Raw genomic sequence first — 19,028 nt, 5'->3', positions numbered from 1 at the left:
TGTGTGTGTGTGTGTGTGTGTGTGTGTGTGTGTGTGTGTGTGTGTGTATACATATACACACACACACACACACACACACACCCCGCATCTTCTTTATCCATTTGTCTATCAATGAACCCTTGGGCTGCTTCCATAATTTGTCTATTATAAATAATGCTGCAGTAAACATAGGGGCGCATTTATCTTCTCAAATTAATGTTTTCATATTTTGAGGGTAAATGCTCAGTAGTGAAATTACTGGATCATGTAGTAGTTCTATTTTTAATTTTTTTAAGAACCTTCATACTGTTTTCCATGGAGGCTGCATCAGTTTGCATTTCCACCAGCAGTGCCTGAAGGCTCCTTTTTCTCCACATTTTCACCAACATTTGTTTCTTGCGTTTTTGATTTTAGTCATTCTTAGAGATGTGAGGTGATACCTCATTGTGATTTTGATGTGCATTTCCTTCATGTTGAGCATCTTTTCTTGTGTCTCTTCACCATCTGATATCTTCTTTGGAGAAATGTCTGTTCATGTCTTTTGCCCATTTTTTAATTGGATTATTTGCTTTTTTGGTGTTGTGTAAGTTTTTTATATTTTTTGGGTACTAACCCTGTATTGGATGTGTCATTTGCAAATACCTTCTCCCATTCAGTAGGTTGTCTTTAGTTTTGTTGATTATTTACTTTGCTGTGCAGAAGCATTTTATTTTGATGTAATCCCAAAGAGTTCAGTTTTGTTTTTGTTTCTCTTGACTCAGGAGACATATCTAGAAGAATGTTGTGTGGCCAGTGTCAGAGAAATTACTGCCTGTGAGCCCTTCTAGGATTTTTATGGTTTCGGATCTCACATTTAGGTCCTTAATCCATCTTTTTTTTTTTTTTTTCTTTTCATTTTAAGTTTATTTTGGTATGTGGTATAAGAAAGTGGTCCAGTTTCATTCTTTTGCATGTAGCTGTTCACTTTTTCCAGCACCATTTGTTGAAGGAAGGTACTATCTTCTATTATGTATTCTTGCCTCCTTTGTCAAAGATTAATGGTCACATAATCAATTTATGTTATGTTATTAATATTATATTATTTCTGGGCTGTATTTTGTTCCATTTATATATATTTGTGTGTGTGTGTGCCAGTACTATACTGTTTAAAAATAATTTTTTTTAATGTTTATTTATTTTTGAAGGAGACAGAGACAGAGTGTGAGTGGGGCAGGGGAGACACAGAATCTGAAGCAGGCTCCAGGCTCTGAACTGTCAGCACCCAGCCCGATGCGGGGCTGTAATTCACCAACTGTGAAATCATGACCTGAGCTGAAATTGGACACCTAACCGACTGAGTCACTCAGGCGCCCCTGTATTGTTTTGATTATTGTAGCTTTGTAGTATATCTTAAGATCTGGGATTGTGATACCTCCAGTTTTATTTTTGTTTTTGTTTTTTTCTTCCCTTTTTTTTTTTTTTTTTTTTTTAATTTGAGAGAGTGCATGCACTCATGAGGGAGGGGCAAAAGGGGAGAGAGAGAGAGAGAGAGAATTTTTTTTTTTTTTATATTTATTGTCAAATTGGTTTACATACAACACCTGGTGCTCATCTCAACAAGTGCCCTCCTCAATGCCCATCACCCACTTTCCCCTCGTCCCCATCCCCCATCAACCCTTAGTTCTCTGCATTTAAGAGTTTCTTATGGTTTGCCTCCCTCCCTCTCTCTGCTTGTAACTTTTTTTTTTTTTTTTCCTCTTCCCTTCCCCTATGGTCTTCTGTTAAGTTGAGAGAGAGAATCTTAAGCAGGCTTCATGTTCAGCCTGGACCCCAATGTGGGGCTCAATCTCATAACTATGAGATCATGACCTGAGCTGAAATCAAGAGTCAGACGCTTAACTGACTGAGCCACCCAAGGACTCCTTTACTTTTCAAGATTGCTTTGGCTATTTGGGGTCTTTTGTGGTTCCATACAAGGATTAAGTGTTCCTGGCATTTTGATAGGGATTGTATTGAATCTGCAGATTGCTTTGGGTAGTATGGAAATTTTAACAATATTGGTTCTTCCATTCCATGAGCATGGAATACCTTTCCATTTGTGTTGTCCTCAATTCTTTCATCAGTGTTTTATAGTTTTCAGAGTACAAGTCTTTCACCTCCTTGGTTAAATTTGTTCTTAGGTATTTCATTATGTTTTAATATGTTTTGTCTTGATATTACTATAGCCACTCTATCTCTTTTATGATTGTTTGCATAGTAAATCTTTTTTATCTATTCTTTAACTTATAACCTGTTTGTCTTTTTGAGCCTAAAGTGTGTCTCCTATAGATAGCATACAGTTGAATCTTCTTTTTCAACTGTCTAATATGCAGTCTAACACAACATATGCCTTTGATTGGATTGTTTGGTTCATTCACGTGTAGTGTTAATAATATGCTTGGATTTATTTCTGCTATTTAGCTTTTTATTTTCTGTATATCTTGTGTCTGTTTTTTTCCTTTAGTCTTTATATTGCCATATAGAAACTTTATGCCCATACAGGTCCATTCCCTACCCCTTCTTTAGTGCTGTTACTATTAGGCATATGTCTACATGTGTTATACTCAGCAATATGTTGTTATAGTTAAAACTTTATAAAATCTTAGGTTTTTTTGAAGAATCTGGCAGAAGGTAGAATAACAAAGATACATTTGTAGCGATTGTTATATTAATCTACTTATCCCTTTTTTGTACTCTTCATTTCTTCCCTTTTTTTGAGTTACTATCTGGTATCATTTTCTTTTTTCATTAAAAAAAATTTTTTTTTTATGTTTATTTTTGAGAGAGAGAGAGAGAACAAGAGAGAACGTGCCAGGAGGGGCAGAGATAGAGGGAGACGCAGAATCCAAGCAGGCTCCAGGCTCTGAGCTGTCAGCACAGAGCCTGATGCGGGCCGAACCCATGAACTGTGAGATCATGACCTGAGCTGAAGTTGGAAGCTCAACGGACTGAGCCACCCAGGCGCCTCATGGGGTCATTTTCCTATTCCATTGCACTCTGTTCCTGTTGATCTCCTTTGTGCTGTCATTATCAAATACATTTCTATGTTATAGGCCCAACAATACAGTTAGATATATATTGTTTGATATAGTTGCTTTTTAAATCAGTGAAAGGAAGAAAGGAGAAGTATGCCATTATACTGTCTTTTGCAATTACCTGCAATATTGCTTTGATTAGCCCTTTTTGTTGTTTTCTATAAGTTTGAATTACTCACTGGTGTCACTTGCTTTCATCCTGAAGAACATCCCTTAGTATTTTCTGTAAAACAGGTTTGTTATCAAGAAATCTTCTCTTTTGTTTATCTGGGGCTTGAATTATTTTTAATTAATTGTGACAAAATAAATATAAAATTTACCATTTTAACCATTTTTAAGTGTGCAGTTTGGTAATGTTAAATATATTAACATTGTTGTACAACCAATTTTCAGAACTCTTTTCATCTTGCAAAACTGAAGCTTTGTGCCCATTAAACACAACTTCCCATTCCTCTCACCCCAGCCTCTGGTAACCACCATGTTTATGTTTCTATGAATTTGACTACTTTAGTTACCTCATTTAAGCGGAATCTTAACAGTATGTGTCATTTTGTGACTGACTTAACTTCACCTTAGCGTGATGTCTTCAAGGTTCACTCATACTATAGAACATGTAGAATTCCTTTGTAGGAATATCCTTCCCTTCTAATGTTTAATTCCCTTAATAATATTCCATTGTATGCACTTACCATATTTTGCTAATCCATTTATTTATCAATGGACACTTGGGACTGCTGCCAGTTCTTTGGGGTATATACCCAGAAGTGGAATTGATGGATCATATGGTAATTTTATTTTTATGTTTTGAGGAACTATCGCACTGTTTTCCACAGTGGCTTCACCTTTTGCAGCTCCATCAACAGTGCATGAGGGTTTCAGTGTTTCTACATTCTTACCAGCACTTATTTTCTGTTTCTTTCTTTCTTTTTTTTTTTTTTTTGATAGTAGCCACCTTAAAGGGTATGAGGTGGTATCTTGTTGTAGTTTTGATTTCCATTTCCCTGACGTTTAGTGATGTTGAGCATTTTTTCATGTGGTTATTGGCCATTTGTATGTTTTCTTTGGTAAAGTGTCTATTCAGATCCTTTGCCTATTTTTTAATTGGGTTATTTGTCTTTTTATTATTGAGTTGTAATAGTTTTCATTATATATTCTAACTATGACTCTTTTATCAGATATATGACTTGCAAATATTTTTTTCTCCCATTCTGTGGTTTGTCTTTTTACTCTGTTGATAGTGTCTTTTGATGCGCAATTTTTTTTTTATTGTCATGAAGTCCAGTTAGTCTCTTTTTTCTTTTGTTACCTATACCAGGAAATCATTGCCAAATTCAGTGTCATGAAGCTTTTGTTCCATGTTTTCTTATAAGAGTTCTCTTGTTTTAAGTCTTACGTTTAAGTCTTTGATCCATTTTAGTTAATTTTTGTATGTCATTTTGAGTAAAGTAGTTTACACTGTATAAGATTTTCACCTTTTTGGTTAATTCCTAAATATTTTATTCTTTTTATTTTATTTTTTTAAATCACCGTTGAACCTTTTTTTTAATGTTTATTATTTTGGAGAGAGACTGTGTGAGCAGGGGAGGGGCAGAGAGAGAGAGAGGGAGACACAGAATCCGAAGCAGGCTCCGGGCTCTGAGCTGTCAACACAGGGCCCGATGTGGGGCTGGAACTCACAAACTGTGAAATCGTGACCTGAGCTGAAGTCGGATGCTCAACTGACTCAACCACCCAGGCGCCCCCTAAGTTGTTTATTCTTTTTAATGCACTGTAAGTGGAATTGTTTTTGTAATTTCTTTTCAGATTGTTTACTGTGTATAGAAATGCAATGGATTTTTGTGTGTTGACTTTGTATTCTGATACTTTGATGAATTAGCTTATTCTAACTGCGTGTGTGTAATCTTTAAAGTTTTCTCTATATAAGACTATATCATCTACAAATGAGATATTTTACTTTGTCCTTTCCAGTTTGGTTGCCTTTTATTTCCTTTTCTTGCTTAATGCTCTGGTTTGAACTTCCAGAACTATTTTGAATAGAAGTGGTGAAAGTCTTTATTCCTGATCTTACAGGAAATACTTTCAGTCTTTCACTATTGAATATGATGTTTGCTGTGGGTTTTTCATATCTGGTTCTTACTATGTTGAGGTAGTTTTCTTCTTTTTCTAGTTTGTTGAGTGTTTTTATTATGAAAGGGTGGTGAATATTGTCAAATGCTTTTTCTGCAGCAGTTGAAATAATCATTTTATCCTTAATTCTGTTAATGTGAGCTATTATGTTGATTGGTTTTTATATGTTGAACCACCCTTGTGTTCTTGGGTTAAATCCCACTGGAATATGGTATACAATCCATTTAATATGCTATGAATTCTGTGCTAGTAAGTTGTTGTGGATTTTTGCTTCTGTGTTTATTAAGGATATTGATGTTCGTTTTCTTGTAGTGTCTTTGGCTGTTTGCTTCGTATCAGGGTAATACTAGCCTCATAGAATGAGTTAGGAAGTGTTCCTTCCTCTTCAATTTTTTGGGAATGTTCTAGGATTGATGTTCATTCTTTTTTTTTTTTTATTAAAAAAATTTTTTTTAATGTTTTATTCATTTTTAAGACAGAGAGACAGAGCGTGAGCAGGGGAGGGGCAGAGGGAAAGGGAGACCCAGAATCCAAAGCAGGCTCCAGGCTCCGAGCTGTCAGCACAGAGCCTGATGCGGGGCTCAAACCCACGACCCGCGAGATCATGACCTGAACCGAAGTCGGACGCTCAACCGACTGAGCCACCCAGGTGCCCTTGTTCATTCTTTTCTAATTGTTTGGTAGAATTCTGTAGTGAAGCCATCTGGTCCTTGGCTTTTCCGTTGGGAGGTTTTTGATTACCAAATCAGTCTTCTTGCTAGTTACAAGTTTGTTCAGATTTTCTAATCTTTCATGATTCAGTGTTGGTAGAATGTGTGTTTCCAGGAATTCATACATTTCTTCTTTGCTGTCCAATTTGTTGGTATAGAATTGTTCATACTGTTCTCTTATAAGCCTTATTTCTGTGCCATTGCTTGTAATTTTCCTCTTTAAATTTCTGATTTTATTATCTTGAGCCTTTTTTCTTTTTTCTTAGTCAGTCTAGTTAAGGGTTTGCCAATTTTGTTGGTCTTTAAAAAAACTCAGCTATTAGTTTCACTGATTTTTTTTTTATGTTCAGTATTTTGTTTATCTGTGCTCCATTGTTTATTATTTCTTTCCTTATGCTTGCTTTAGGTTTAGTTCATTGTTCCTTGAGGTGTAAGTTAGGCTATCGATTTGATATCATGATTTTTTTTTTTAATATACACATACTACCCTTTTAGCATTGCTTTTGCTGTATCACATAAGTTTTGGTATTTTGTGTCTTCATATTCAGTTGTGTCAAAGTATTTTTTATTTTCCCTTGTGACTTCTTGTTTGGCCCATTAATTTTTTGAATATGTGTTTAAATTATACATATTTTGGAAATTTACAGGTTTTTTTCTGTGCTATTGATTGCTAGTTTCATTCTATTGTGATTGGGAAAAATACTGTATATTTCAGTCTCCTTGAATTTGTTGAGACTTGTTTTGTGGCCTAACATGTTCTGCCCTAAAGAATGTTCCATGTGTACTTGAGAAAAATGTATATTCTGCTGTTTTTAGGTGGAGTGTTCGGTATATGTGTGTTAGGTCCCATTGGTCTACAGTGTTACTCAGTTCCTGTTTCCTTATTGTTCTTCTGTATGGTTATCTGTCCATTATTGAAAGTGAGGTATTGAAATCTCTTAATATTACTGTGTTGCTGTGTATTTCTCCCTTCAAGTCTTTAAAAATTTGCCCAATTGATTTAGTATTTGAGTGCATAGATACTTGTAATTCTTATATCTTCTTGGTGATTTGATTTGACCCTTTTATGATTATATAGTGTCCTTTGTCTTGTAATAGGTTTTTTAAAATATATTTATTTATTTTGAAAGAGAAGGAGAGACCATGAGCAGGGGAGAGGCAGAGAAAGAGGGAGAGAAAAATCCCAGGTAAGCTCCATGCTGTCTGCAGAGCCAGACACGGGGCTTGAACCTACGAACCATGAAATCATAACCCAAGCCAAAATCAAGAGTCAGATGCTTAACCAACTAAACCACCCAGGTGCCCCTTGTCTTGTAACAATTTTTGATTTAAAATCTATTTTGTCTGAACTTGGTATACCACTCCTGTGCTTTTTTGGTTACCATTTGCATGGACTATCTTTTTCCATCCTTTCATTTTTCAACCTATATGTGTCCTTAGATCTAAATTGTTATTTCATAGACAGCATAAAGACTACTACCTTTTAATATTAAAAACTTAGGGAGGGACTCTTTCAAACTTTAATTTATACCAAAATCATTTAATCTCAGATGAAGAGTTGCTGATGACACTTGCTTAGTTTTGAAGCATTCATCTTTTAAATCCTTCAAGCATTTAGGTTATATTCAGAGGTAATGGGGGGAAGGTTAATCAAACATATGGGAATATATTAAGAATGAGTTTTCTTGATGAAGTCTAAACAAGTAGGTGATAAGAATAGGAAAATCTGGGGAAGGGATTTTTAATAAGAACTTTTCTTTTAGCATTTAATTTTGACTTTTAGGTTTTCTTTAAACTGATAAAAGTCAGGGGGGAGTGTTTTTTTTCTCACACATTGGATTAGTTCTCAAAGTGCTGGTTTCTTAATATTGTGTCATTAGTTTTCTACAAATATCCTAACGAATTGAACTCTCTTTATCAGCTGTTGTGAATCAGCTCTTTTCAAAGGTGATAGATACACCATGGTCCACAACCAGCATTATTGAGCTACAGTGAATAGCCATTTTGAACATTCATTTTGGCATTCTTCTTTCCTGGAAGGCTCAAAGAAGACTAACTGTGCCAAAACATTGGCTATATTGTTACATACTTACGGATTTCAGATTGCCAGATTGCATTTGCAAAACAATTTTCTTTGCTTTTTATTCTTTGTCCCTTAAACATTGCCATTGAGGCAAGATGGGTATGTACCATGGTTCTTTACCTTTAGAGAAAAACCTCTTGGAATAGTTGATATCTTAGAAATCTCTGTAGTTCTTGAATAGATTTTAAATATGCTGGCCTTTTTTGTGACCAAAAGCACATTCTTGTAAGTCCTCTGTAAAAATGTTTTGTTAATATAGTAATAGTGTTTTAATTCTGGAAAAAAATATGATAACTTGAGGTTTCCTTCAGAGGCTCTTTCACATTTGTGGTTAATATTTTGTTAGAATTCATCTTTTCTTGACTCATAACTGCCTGTTTTACTTTTATAACTTCTTCCCCTTTTATGGACATTGTATCTTTATTTCTTTGAGGATCTGAGTTATTCATTTTAATGTTTTTGAAAATATAGTTTATAATCGCATTTTTAGCACGAGTGTTTTTTTGTTTTGTCTTTGGGTACACCCTTCTCTATCTGGTGTTCTTGTGGTTGTCTCTACCTTGCCCCTTGTGGCTGCTTTTTTAAAAGAGAGGTCTTCTTTTTTTTTTTTCCAATGTTCATTTCTTTTTTTATTTTAATTTTTTTTTTTAACGTTTATTTATTTTTGAGACAGAGAGAGACAGAGCATGAACAGGGGAGGGGCAGAGAGAGAGGGAGACACAGAATCTGAAACAGGCTGCAGGCTCTGAGCGGTCAGCACAGAGCCCGACGTGGGGCTCGAACTCACGGACCATGAGATCATGACCTGAGCCGAAGTCGGACGCTTAACCGACCAAGCCACCCAGGCGCCCCATAATGTTCATTTCTTTTTGAGAGAGAGAGTATGCGATAGTGGAGGAGGGGCAGAAAGAGAGAGGTGGGGGATCCAAAGCCAGCTGTGCGCTGACACAGGGTTCTAACTCAGGAACTGCGAGATCATGACCTGAGCCGAAGTCAGACACTTAACTGACTGAGCCACCCAGGCGCCCCAGAAGAAGAAGTCTTATATTGAAGCTTTGGGTTTTTATTGTCCAGGGATACTGGAGAAATCTCAGGAACCAGTCCCTGAGCCAGTTGGTGACTTTGACCTAAGTCATTTTTGTTTGATTGCCTTGGGTCTGTTCCGTTTGCATTGCTTCAGCCTTGGGCTACAGTCACAGCTTTTATTGTCTTTCACAGGTGAGAGAGCCCTGCTCTAACCCCTGTCTCACAAAATGAGCCTTAAGTTTGTTCCCACCGTCCATACTATGAGTTGATTTTAGTCCCCATTTGTAGGGTTAATTTCTTAGGTGTCTTAAATAGTAAGATTTTAAAACCAATAACTTGCTTGTTTCTGCTTGCTTCTTTTACTTCTAGGACTATAGGAGGTTAAGGAACTGCTGTGGTTTATTGGAAAGTATGTTGAGTTCTAACTGGATAACCTTAAGACTTTTTGTAATTTTTTTTTTTACTTAAAAATTTTTTTCATTTATTTATTTTTGAGAGACAGAGACAGAGAGTGGGTGGGGGCAGAAAGAGAGAGGGAGGCACAGAATCCAAAGCAGGCTCCAGGCTCTGAGCTGTCAGCATAGAGCCAGATGCGGGGCCTGAACCCACCAACCGCGAGATCATGACCTTAGCCGAAGTCAGACGCTTAACCAACTGAACTTCCCAGGTGCCCTGTTTTTTTATTTTTAAGTGAAAGTAGTAATTTGGAGTGGTTGTGAAGTTGAAATGTTATATATATGAAAGTACTTTATAAACTTAGAAATATAGCTAAAGTTTAGATTTTATTATTGTTTAACAATAGTGATTGTTTATCACCATCGTTCATCACTATTTAAATCTGCTTTTGATTTTCAGGTTGTTCCATTGACCTGTCATGTATGGCAACAGTCACTATATCAAGACAATAGTGGTATACAGATTTCTGATGCTAATGTAGTCTCTGTGAAAAAAACAGCTCAGTGGGATTCTGGAGATGATCAGGTATGTCTTATGTAACTGGGAAATTATTTTTCTTTTTCATAAGCTGCATGAGAAATTCTGATTCAGCTTTGAAGAATGGTAAGGGGTGAATTACTTTAATATTCCATTTTTCTAATAGATCTTTGATAATCTTAGTTATATAGAATAGCATTTCACTTTTTTTTTTGTCTCAGGACTCCTTTATATTCTTCAAAAGTATTTTAAGTATCTTTTATTTATATGGACTATCTATATTGATATTTAGCTTACTAGAAATTAAAACATTTAAAAATATTTTTAAAATAACAAACCATTATATATTAAGATAAATAATGTATTTTAAAGTGAAAAATAACTATTTTCCAGGACAACTAGTTGGGAGCGTGAGTGGCATTGTTTTGTATTTTTGCATATCTATTTATTGTATATATTGTATGTATGTATATGTAAAATAACGAATTGGCTTTTATGACGGCTGAGAATTCTCAAGATTCACAACCTGGAGACCCAGGAATGCTGATAGTATAGTTGTAGTCTGAATCCAGAAGCCTGAGAACCAGGAGAATTAATGGTGTAAGTTCCAGTTTGAATCTTGAAGGGCTGAGGACCAGGCCAGCTGATGGTGTAAGTTCTCTGAATCTGAGTTTAAAGGTAGGAGAATACCAATGTACTAGCTCAAAGACCCATCAGGCTGAGACAGTGAATTCTCTCTTGTTTAGCCTTTTGTTCTGTTCGGGGCTTTAAATGGATTGGATGAGGCTTGGCCACATTGGGAAGGGCAATCTGCTTTACTTAGTCTGTGGATCAAATGTTAATCTCATCTAGACACACAGACATACAGAATAATGTTTAACCAAATATCTGGGCACCTGGTGGCTCAGCCAAGTTGACACATAAAATTAACTATCACAATTGGATTCTGTTATCTGCTTCTGCATTTAGTCTGTTGGGATACGTTGAAGTATATGAAGAAAATCTGGCCTTACATAGATACATAGAAAAGGGAGGCCCACATAGATGCCTGAAAGAGCATCTATGACTTCCAGGTATCCTTGGACCACACTTTGAGAACCACTGATCTAGAGCATAGTTATAAATTTAGAAGAAATAGAAAAATTGTGAGCAGATAGGGAAAAAGTTCATACATGTTTGTTGGAGGAAAAATGCACACTTACTCAAAATGGTTAAATATTTAAGGTTGATTATCTAATAAGTTGGGTATCAGATTTCTTCTGGTACCTTCAATTTCCCCTAAATTGCAGTGATTATTTATTTGATGCAAAATATGGAAGAAGGAGATTTGCTATCATCAATGGCAAGGGGTTAAAAGAAACCTTAACAGAAAATGCATAGCACTCGGGGCCATTAAATGGAAGGGGGATTGCAGTGGATTAAATTGTGTGCCCCCAAATGTGTTGAAATCCTAATCCCCAGTACCTTAGAATGTGTCCTTATTTGGAAATAGGGTGATTGCAGATATAACTTAGATGAGATCATACTGGAGTAGGGTGGACCCTTAATCCAATATGACTGTTACAAGAGACAAGAACAGTATGCGAAGAGAGAGACACCCAGGTAGAAGTTGGCCCTGTGAAGACAGAGGCAGAAGTTGGAGATAGACTTGCACAAGCCAAGGAATGCCTGGGGTTACCAGAGGGTAGAAGAGGTAAGGAAAGATGCTCCTCTAGAGGCTTTGGATGGAGCATGACCCTGCCAACCCTTGGTTTCAGACTGACAGCCTCTAGAACTGTGAGAGAATAATGTTGTTTTGAGCCGTCCAGTTTGTGTAACTTTGTTATGGCAGCCCTAGGAAATGAATATAGGGATATACCCCCAAATAGTTTAATATTCTCTGAGGACATGTTTATGGTAGAGCATGGTTTATTTTTTTTTATTTTTTTTATTTTATTTATTTATTTATTTTTTTAATTTTTTTAATTTTTTCAACGTTTATTTTTTATTTTTGGGACAGAGAGAGACAGAGCATGAAGGGGGGAGGGGCAGAGAGAGAGGGAGACACAGAATTGGAAACAGGCTCCAGGCTCTGAGCCATCAGCCCAGAGCCTGACGCGGGGCTCGAACTCACGGACAGTGAGATCGTGACCTGGCTGAAGTCGGACGCTTAACCGACTGCGCCACCCAGGCGCCCCTAGAGCATGGTTTAAAAATAGATATCCTACTTTTTGTTCCTGTCTTATGAAATCTATGCCATGAAAAAAATACATACACAACGGATAGGTCCTGTAGCTCTTCATTTCTGCCTTTATGCCTGGATTCCTTAGCATAGCTGGAGCATTATGCCACTTTCTAATTTCCTCCCCTCTTTTCTCCTTTTTATTCTGCTCATTCATCTTTATTGCTCTTGTCTAAGTTAGTTTTCATTATTTATTAAAAACTATAGCTTTTGCTACACTGTTCTCAGTTTCTTTCACTTCAGCTTACATTACTCATGTAGTGCCTAAAACTCTTGGATCTTTGATCTAACCTGCAGAGATCTTTTCCTACATTCCTCCTCCTAAACCTCTCTTACCCCCATTAGGTTATTCATCTCATGTCACAGTCTAGACCATGTCACCTCCAGCAACTTGAATACAAATGTCTCATCCTCTCTTCTCCTCCAACTCCTGTTTGATTTAATATTCTGCTCCCTGTTAAATGAAATTTTTAAGTGTTCTCTCCATTTCCTGCTATGTTAACCTCATTGATGTATAATTTAATATAGTAAACTTCACTCTTAGGTATACAATTTGATGAGGTTTCACAAATATATACAGTCATATAACCACTATCACATTTGAGATATACAAGACAGCCATCACCTCAAAAAAGTTCCCTTGTGCCACATTGTAATCAGTAATCTCCCCCATCCTTAGTCCTTGGCAACCACTGATCTGATTTCTGTCCCTATAGTTTTGCCTTTTCAGAATTACAGCGTATAGACTTTTGAATCTGGCTTCTTTCACTTAGCACATGCTTTTAAGATTTATCCATATTGTTGTATGAATCAGTAGTTCTTTTTAATTTTATATTGCTGATGAGTATTCCATACAGGTATAGGTTTTTGGGTAGACAAATGGTTTCATTTCTCTTGGGTAGATACTTAGGATTGGAATTGCTGGCTGGTAAAGTAATTGTATGTTTAATGTTACAAGAAAGTGCTAAACTATTTTCCTAAGTGGTTGTGCCATTTTGCTTTCCCCCACAGTGTGTGAGAGTTCTAGTTGATTTGTGTCCTTGCCAGCTCTTGGTATTATCAGTATGTGTGTACGTATATATGTATGTATGTATATATTTTAATTTAAATTCAAGTTAGTTAACATATGGTGTAGTATTGGTTTCAGGAGTAGAAATTAGTGATTCATCACTTATGTACGACGCCGAGTGCTCATCCCAACAAGTGCCCTCCTTGATATCCATCATCACCCATGTAGCACATCACCACCCCCCAGACCCTGCCACCTTCCCTCCAGCAACCCTCAGTTTGTTGTCTGTATTTAATAGTCTCTTATGGCTTGCCTTCCTCTCTCTTTTTTTTTTTTTAATGTTTATCTTTTTAAAAAATGTTTTTTAACGTTTATTTATTTTTGAGACAGAGAGAGACAGAGCATGAATGGGGGAGGGTCAGAGAGAGAGGGAGACACAGAATCTGAAACAGGCTCCAGGCTCCGAGCAGTCAGCACAGAGCCTGATGCGGGGCTCGAACTCACGGACCGCGAGATCATGACCTGAGCCGAAGTTGGACGCTTAACCGACTGAGCCACCCAGGCACCCCTAATGTTTATTTATTTTTGAGAGAGAGAGAGAGAGACCGAGCATGAGCAGGGGAGGGGCAGAGAGAGAGGAGACACGGAATCTGAAGCAGGCTCCAAGCTCTGAGCTGTCAGCACAGAGCCTGATGCGGGGCTCGAACTCAGAAACTGTGAGATCGTGACCTGAGCCGAAGTCTGATGCTTAACCAGCTGAGCCACCCAGGCGCCCCAGCCTTCCTCTCTGTTTTTATCTTATTTTATTTTTCCTTCCCTTCCCCCATGTTCATCTGTTTTGTTAAATTCTACATATGACTGAAATTATATGATATTAGTCTTTCTCTGACGTATTTCACTCAACATAATACACTGTAGTTCCATCCACATTGTTGCAGATGGCAAGATTTCATTCTTTTTCATCACCAAGTAGTATTCCATTGTGTGTGTGTGTGTGTCTGTGTGTGTATATGTATGTGTATACCAGACACTCCATATCTTCTTTATCCATGCATCAGATGATGGACGTTTGGGCTTTTCCTGTAATTTGGCTATTGTTGATAGCACTGCCATAAACATTGGGGTGCATATGCCCCTTTGAATTAGTGTTTTTATATCCTTTGGATAAATACCTAGTAGTGCAGTTTCTGGGTTATAGAGCAGTTCTATTTTTAATTTTTTGAGGAACTTCCATACTGTTTTCCAGAGTGGCTGTGCCAGTTTTTTTGTTTCAAATTTTTTTTGCCATTCTAGATGCATTATGGTATCTCATTGTGGTTTTAATATGCATTTTCCTAATGACTAATGATATTGTGCATCTTTCTGTGTGTTATTTGCCACCCATGTTTCTTCTTTAACATAGGGTCTTTTAAGATCACTTCCCTTTTTTTAATGGCTGATTTGTTCCACTTGTTGAATTTGGGAATTCTTTATAAATTCTAGATGCAAGACCTTTATCAAACATGTTTTGCAAGTATTTTCTCCCACTTTATGGTTTTTTCTCCAAATTCTATATATCTTTTAAGCGCAGAAGCTTCAATTTTGATGAAGTTGGTGTATTGATTTTGTTTTTTTTTATGGTTTATACTTCTTGTGTTCTGAGAAATACTGGCCTAATCCTATGTCACAAAGATTTTTTCCTGTCTATTTTTCCAGCACAAGATTTCTCAGCCTTGGCCCTTTTGACATTTTGGGCCAGATGGTTCCTTATTGTGCGGGGCTGTCCTGAATGTTGTAAGGTGTTTAACAGCATCCTTGACCTTTCCCCATTAGACATCAATAATACTTCTCCATGTTATAAACATGAAAAATGTCTCCAAAAATTGCCAAGTGTCCCATGGTAGAGGGGAGAGGGTGGTGTCAAAATTTTACTGAGTTGAGAACCACGGTTTCTGAAGTTTTATAGTTCTAGCCTTTATATTTACATCTATGATCCATTTTGAGTTGGTTTTTGTATGTCATGTGAAGGATCCAGCTTCATTTTTTTACATATGAAAATCTAATTGTCATTCCACCACTGTTTGCTGTAAATATGGTCTTTTTCTCTAGTGCTTACTTGGCATCTTAATCAAAAACGGATTTGGGGCGCCTGGGTGGCTCAGTCGGTTGGGTGTCCGACTTTGGCTCAGGTCATGATCTCACGGACCCTGAGTTCGAGCCCTGTGTCGGGCTCTGTGCTGACAGCTCAGAACCTGGAGCCTGCTTCAGATTCTGTGTCTCCCTCTCTCTCTGCCCCTCCCCTGCTCAAGCTCTGTCTCTGTCTCTCTTAAAAATAAAAATAAACCAAAAAAAAAAAAAATTAAAAACAGATTGACTGTGTATGTTGGTCTATTTCTGGACTCTCTATTCCATTGATTTATGTGTCTGTTATGCCAATCCCACATTCTTAATTATTGTGCTGTCTTGAAATCAGGTGGTGTGAGTTCTCCCCCTTTGTTCCTCTTTTGAAAAATGGTTTTGTTTATGCTAGGTTTTTAAAATTTCTATATAAATTTTAGAATCAGGTTGGTCATTAAAAAAACCTCAAATTTTTTTTTTTTCAACATTTATTTATTTTTGGGACAGAGAGAGACAGAGCATGAACGGGGGAGGGGCAGAGAGAGAGGGAGACACAGAATCGGAAACAGGCTCCAGGCTCTGAGCCATCAGCCCAGAGCCTGACGCGGGGCTCGAACTCACGGACCGCGAGATCGTGACCTGGCTGAAGTTGGACGCTTAACCGACTGCGCCACCCAGGCGCCCCAAAAAAACCTCAAATTTTGATTAAGATTGCTTTGAGTCTGTACATCAATTTGTAGAGAATTGACATCTTAATAATATTTGAGTTCTCTAATCCACAAACACAGCAGTTCTTTTAGTTTTAGTTAGGTGTTTAATTTTTTTCATTAGTGTTTTGTTGTTTTCAGTATACCCAGCTTAACACGTTTGTGTTACACTTCCTTTTTTTTAGAACATTGTTTTTATTGAAGGGTAATTTTACTGATGTTTTTAAAAATTTCAATTTCCTTTTCATTGCAAGTATATAGAAATATAAATGACTTTTTATATTGACCTTTTATCCTGTGACCTTGTTAATCACATTTACTGATGTTAGTAGTAGCTCTTTTGTGGATTTTTAAAAGTAATATCAACTATATTTTTTTCCTTTTAAGTATATATGCCTTATGTCACTGGTTATTTACTTATTATTTTACTTAATCTCCTTTGCGTTCTCACCTCAACTCAGTGAAAGCAAGTTTTGCCAACATTTGTATAATTGAATACAGTGAGCACTTTTCTGTCCTCATCTTAGGTACAATAAATAGCATTTGACACTGTTAACCATTGCATAACTTAATTAAAATTATTTCCTTTCTTAGCTTCTACCGGTTTTCTTTCTACTCTTCTGCTATTCTGTTTCCTTTGTTGCTTTATCTTCAGACAGAGAGACAGAGCACAAGCGGGGGAGGGGCAGAAAGAAGGGGAAACATGGAATTCAAAGTAGGCTCCAGGCCCTGAGCTGTCAGCACAGAGCCCAATGTGGAACTTGAACTGTGAGATCATGACCTGAGCTGTAATCAAGAGTTGGATGCTCAACTGAGTCACCCAGGTGCCCTGAAAAAATATTTTTTTAATATTTTTTTTTTTTTGAGCTAGAGAGAGAAGTGGGCGGGGGGGGGGGGGTGCAGAGAGAGAGGGAGACATAGGATCTGAAGCAGGCTCCAAGCTCTAAGTGTCAGCACAGAGCCCAGTGTAGGCTTGAACCCACGAACCGCGAGACCATGATCTGAGCCGAAGCTGGATGCTTAACTGAGTTACCCAGGCGCCCTAGAAAAAATTTTTTTTGACACAGTGTTTTTAAAATTTCAAAATAGAACACTTTAAAGTGCATATGGAGTGCATATTTGGCCACAGGTCCCATCACTCCCTAATTCCAGGTGGATTTACTCATTTCTATTACCTCCCTCGCCCTGTATACATTTGAGTTTTTGACTTTTGCTTGAAGTGTTGGGATGTTTTGATTCTCATCTAGATCTGGGGGTTTAAATATACCTGTATACTTAAAAATCCCAAATTTGTATCTCTAATCTTCATTTCTCCCTCAAAATTTGTTTATATTCACTGCTTATTTGTTATCCCTACTCATATCTGTCAAAAACATTAAGGATTTGAGGGTCTTTTTATATTGATCAAAAAGGTATAACACAAGCAATCATTGTGTGATAGAAACATAATAACAGAGTGTACAGAAGCTTGTGATGACCACTGGATGTTGTAGGTAAGTGTTGAATCACTAAATTGTACACCTCAAACTAATATTACACTGTATGTTAACTAACTGGAATTTAAAAACCAAAAAAAAAAAAAAAAAAAAAAAAGAACCCGAAATATGCAGAAAGAAAAGGAATGTAGAAGAGGGATGCTTTAAAATTTTATTTTATGATGGGAAATTATAAGTACGTTTGGGGAGAGGTATGATTTAGTATAGAGGGAAAATAGATGAAGAAAAGCAGGAGAATCATTATAGGAAGGCAATCGTCGAAAAGAATGAAGGGGTCCCTTGGGAGGCTCAGTCGGTTCTGTGTCCAACTCTTGATTTTGGGTCATTATCAGGATCTCACAGTTTGTGAGCCTGAGCCCTGCATTGGGTTCTGCGCTGACAGCGTAGAGCCTGCTTGGGATTCTCTCTCTCCCCCTCTCTCTCTGCTCCTCTGGCACTTGCACACTCTCTCTCCAAAAATAAATAAACTTAAAAAAAAAAAAAGAATGGAATAAGATGGGAAGGTTGGTGACAGACTTCTTTTAAGTCACAAAATGAAAATGGGGTTGTAGATCTGGTGATAGGAAGATAAGGAAGTTCCATCTCATGCCTTTCACTTAATTGAAGTCGATGAGGTCATCATTTGAAAATGAGGAAGAAGGAGAGTTCAGTTCTGAGGAGAGACTCAGCTGATGTTACCTTTAGAATCTGTCTTTAGCAAGTCAGTTCACCAGGAAAATACAGTAGGATTTCCAGGCAATGCTGAGTGCCCTTGAGATTTAATGTAATCAATTTAAAGGACAAACCATCTGCGTTTGTGCTTTACTCAGCAGTGTGCTGCTGCTTGGATTCAAATACGGAGAAGGTTCGACTAGAATTGAGCTTTTGCCAGGCAAATAGGATGGTGGGAGAAAAGGGCAGGAAAGTTAAAGATGTTTGCAAGGCAGCGGTTATGAGGATGATATGAAGATGACTGTGAACTCTCAGAGTGGTAAAGAGGAAAATACAGCTAAGAAAGGAATTATAAAAAGTGTAAATGTGGTAGGATAGTTGTTTTAATGAGGTTAAAGAATTACTGAAGTGGAGCTAGAGTAGAGTAAGAGATCTGAGGAGGCAAGAGTGTGGGCGGGAGAACAGATACCTCTCTTATAGGAGTGAGGAATAAACTATGGGACCAGGCTCAAACCAGGCTCAAGGAGGCTGAGAGATAAGTTAGGGACTAGAGATTTTGCTGTAGTGAGAGTCACACAATGACTAGAATTCCCCTGCTTTAAAACCCTTCTTTGGCCCACTATGTTCTATAGAATGGAGTATTCTCAAAAGAAAAACTTTAAAGTTAAACGCCTTTTATTTTTAAGTATTAAAAACATGTTTCCAGCAGTGATTTGGTGCTCTAGGTTGGTCGAATTTATTCAGCATGGAAGGGATTGAGATAGTTTGGAATGCTAAAGGTCTGTTACATACTCCCATAAACCACAGATGAGTAGTGTTAATATTTTAGAATCTTATGCCTTAATGTTTTTTTGCTGCATATATTTATATAATTGATAATAGGTAGTGGATAGTTGTGTATCTTTTTTTTTTAACATACTAAAAGAGCTTTTGATT

At 37.1% G+C, this 19,028-nt stretch overlaps 1 protein-coding gene across 4 annotated transcripts in view; it reads left to right on the top strand.

Annotated features, from left to right (window-relative positions):
• ALMS1 (ALMS1 centrosome and basal body associated protein) overlaps positions 1–19,028 on the top strand; it is a 223,218-nt gene that overhangs the window by 8,509 nt on the left and 195,681 nt on the right. For all 4 annotated transcript variants that reach the window (XM_040458522.1, XM_040458521.1, XM_040458524.1 and 1 more), the window contains exon 2: positions 9,834–9,959. In XM_040458522.1, the coding sequence (XP_040314456.1) occupies positions 9,834–9,959 (126 nt within the window). The remainder of the gene's footprint in view (positions 1–9,833; positions 9,960–19,028) is intronic.

This window comes from Herpailurus yagouaroundi, unplaced genomic scaffold, assembly GCF_014898765.1.
Source record: "Herpailurus yagouaroundi ecotype Mexico unplaced genomic scaffold, PumYag 221, whole genome shotgun sequence".
Lineage (NCBI taxonomy): Eukaryota > Metazoa > Chordata > Mammalia > Carnivora > Felidae > Herpailurus > Herpailurus yagouaroundi.
Note: the sequence above shows the minus strand (reverse complement) of the source record. Positions and strands in the feature narration are given on the sequence as shown.